Source organism: Piliocolobus tephrosceles, chromosome 21, assembly GCF_002776525.5.
Source record: "Piliocolobus tephrosceles isolate RC106 chromosome 21, ASM277652v3, whole genome shotgun sequence".
Classification (NCBI taxonomy): domain Eukaryota; kingdom Metazoa; phylum Chordata; class Mammalia; order Primates; family Cercopithecidae; genus Piliocolobus; species Piliocolobus tephrosceles.
Genome location: NC_045454.1, coordinates 47,220,980 through 47,223,991, shown reverse-complemented (window position 1 = coordinate 47,223,991; position 3,012 = coordinate 47,220,980). Strand labels below are relative to the sequence as shown.

The window sequence follows — 3,012 nt, the reverse complement described above, 5'->3', positions numbered from 1 at the left end:
TTTTTAGTAGAGATGGGGTTTCACCGTGTTAGCCAGGATGGTCTCGATCTCCTGACCTTGTGATCCGCCTGTCTCGGCCTCCCAAAGTACTGAGATTACAGGCTTGAGCCACCGCGCCCGGCCGTCATACAGCTTATGAATGGCAGAGACAGAAATCCGACTTGAGTGGGCTGCAGACAGATTGAGGTTGTGAAATTTGGGGGATGGGGACTGGGGAGAAGGTGAGGCCGATGCCCAGGGCTGAAGCTCAGGCCGGGGGCACGATTGGAGACCTAGCTGGAGAGGCAATGCTATAGAGAAGAGAATGAAGCTGGTGCAAGCCTGGAGGCCAACCTGGCGGTGAGGACTCGGGACCCCTGACCCCCACCAGCCCCACCCTGATCCCGGCACTTCACCCTCCCTCCAAATCAAGTCCAGGTGGGCTCTGAGGATATATGAACTCAGACCTGAGTAGGACAAAAGAGCCAGCTACGGAGAGAAAGGGCTTTTTCCAGGCAGGAGGCCCAGTCCATGCAAAGGCCCTGAGGCAGGATCCTGCGTGGTGTATTGGAGGAACAGCAAGGAGACCCGTGTGGTTGCAGCAGAATGAGGGATGGTGAGAGGGGGTCAGGAATTTGCGTTTTAAGCACTGATCTCATTGTAGGGGGGCGTGGCTTGAACAAGTCTGGGTCCCTCTTGGAGTCTTAGACAAGGGTAACATTGCACCTTCTACAGTGTGTTCCTAGGAACCTCCAGAAGCTGATGCTGGTAGATTCTTAGCATGGTGAGGGCTGAATCTGCACTGCTGGGGGCCAGCAGCCCTTTTGTGGCATCCCTGGGCCTCTTTGGGGCCAAAGATGCCCTGAGCCTTCAAGAAGTTTTCTCAAAGATTGCCTGGGTACCGGCAAATCACAGACCTAGGAATGATCCATTGGTTACAGGCCCAGGCAGCTGGCAGCTCCTGGGACAGAATGTACCAGGGCGATGTCACAGAAGCTGGGGGCATCTAGAACCCTGGGGACTCCTGGTCTCCATGTCATCTGCCAGAAAGGCCACCTGCGCCAGCACCTCCTGAGACCGGCCTTCAAAGACACGATGCATGCTGCGCTGCTGTCCGGAGCTCTTAATGCCTAGAGCCACCAGGGTCGCAGTGGCTGCGTCGCTGCTTCTGAGCCACGCCGTCATTTCAACTCAACCGCCCTGGCATCCTGGCCACAGGCCCCCTGGGAGGCCCCGGAGATGCCCAAAGGTCCCCTGCCTGCCGTCTCCAGTGGAACCTAGCAGCACACAGCCGGCGAAGCGGGTGACCATGGGGTGGCCACGGCCGGGCCGAGCCCTGGTGGCGGTCAAAGCCTTGCTAGTCTTGTCGGTGCTCCAGGTGCCCGCGCAGGCGGTGGTCCGGGCCATGCTGGAAGACAGCTCGAGCTCGGTGGACTTTGCAGATCTGCCAGCGCTGTTCGGCGTCCCGTTGGCCCCCGAGGGCATACGGGGCTACCTGATGGAGGTCAAGCCAGCCAACGCGTGCCATCCCCTCGAGGCCCCGCGACTGGGCAACCGCTCTCTGGGCGCCATCGCACTGATTCGCCGCTACGACTGCACCTTCGACCTCAAGGTACTGAACGCCCAGCGCGCCGGCTTCAAGGCAGCCATCGTGCACAACGTCTTCTCCAACGACCTCGTGAGCATGACCCACATCTACGAGCACCTGAGGTGCCAGATCGCCATTCCCTCGGTGTTCGTGGGCGAGGCCGCCTCGCAGGACCTGCGGGTCATCCTGGGCTGGGACAAGTCGGCCCACGTGCTGCTCCTGCCGGACGACCCGCCGTGCCACGACCTGAACCGTCACCCCGTGCTGACCGTGTCCTGGGCGCTGGGCCGTACCCTGGCCCTGGTCGTATCAACCCTCTTTGTCCTGAACCGCCTGTGGCTCTGGGCCCAGGCCTGCTGCAGCCACAGACGGCCGGCGAAGACGTCTACCTGCCAGAAGGCCCAGGTCCGCACCTTCACGCGACGCAACGACCTGTGTGCCATCTGCCTGGATGAGTACGAGGAGGGCGACCAACTCAAGATCCTGCCCTGCTCCCACACCTACCACTGCAAGTGCATTGACCCCTGGTTCTCCCAAGCCCCCCGGCGCTCCTGCCCCGTGTGCAAACAGTCGGTGGCCGGCACGGAAGATAGCTTTGACTCCACCACCGACAGCTTCAGCGACGAGGACCCCTCCCTACCAGGCCACCGGCCCCCCATCTGGGCCATTCAAGCCCGGCTACGCTCCCGGAGGCTGGAGCTGCTGGGCCGTGCCAGCCCCCACTGCCACTGCAGCACCACGTACCTGGAGGCAGAGGGTACCACTGTCACCCCAGCCCCTCCTGAGACCCCTGGTCGGTAAAGATCTAGGGTAGGGAGGGCGGGCGATGAGGAATGTTTCTGGTCTGAAAAGAATAAAGTGGGTTTGAAAGCGGATTCTCACCCATCCCCCATCAAGCCTAAGGCCAGTGCCTGTTTCTGCGGGCGAGCGAGGGGAGGTGAGGGCTGTGGGCCCTTTTTGGGGCAGCTGTGACCGTGGTGCCGGAGTGGCTTTGAGACGGGGCGTCCGTGCTTTGGTTCCAGTCCCAGGCACATGGGCTGCTGGTCCTGGATGGCCTTATTCTTCATTCACACTTTTTCTTTTAAAATAAATGTTTTATTTTGGAACCAGTTTAGATTTCCAGAAAAGTTGCAAAGGTGCCACAGAGTTATCCAACCCCTTCTACTCCGTTTCCTCTGATGTCTCATGGAACCCCAGGTGTGATGGGACGGGAGGCTGAGGTAGGAGATTCGCTCAAGGTTAGAGGTTTGAGACCAGCCTGGGCAATATAGCAAGACCCCACCTCTACAGAAAAATTCTTTTAGACCGGGCGTAGTGGCTCACGCCTGTAATCCCAGCACTTTAAGAGGCCAAGGAGGGAGGATCATGAGGTCAGGAGATCAAGACCATCTGGCCAACATGGTGAAACCGTGTCTCTACTAAAAAATACAAAAATGAGCTGGGCA

General features: G+C 59.4%; 1 protein-coding gene across 1 annotated transcript; it reads left to right on the top strand.

The window, feature by feature from the left end:
* The first annotated feature begins 1,002 nt into the window (after positions 1-1,002).
* ZNRF4 (zinc and ring finger 4) lies at positions 1,003-2,442 on the top strand. The gene has a single exon (XM_023185671.1). It carries the CDS (start codon positions 1,079-1,081, stop codon positions 2,366-2,368), a length of 1,290 nt encoding a protein of 429 aa, XP_023041439.1. The 5' UTR covers positions 1,003-1,078; the 3' UTR covers positions 2,369-2,442.
* Positions 2,443-3,012: the final 570 nt, after the last annotated feature.

Bases quoted from the DNA above. Each gene is read 5' to 3' on its own strand.
- ZNRF4 (XM_023185671.1), top strand. From the start codon at position 1,079: ATGCTGCGCTGCTGTCCGGAGCTCTTAATGCCTAGAGCCACCAGGGTC.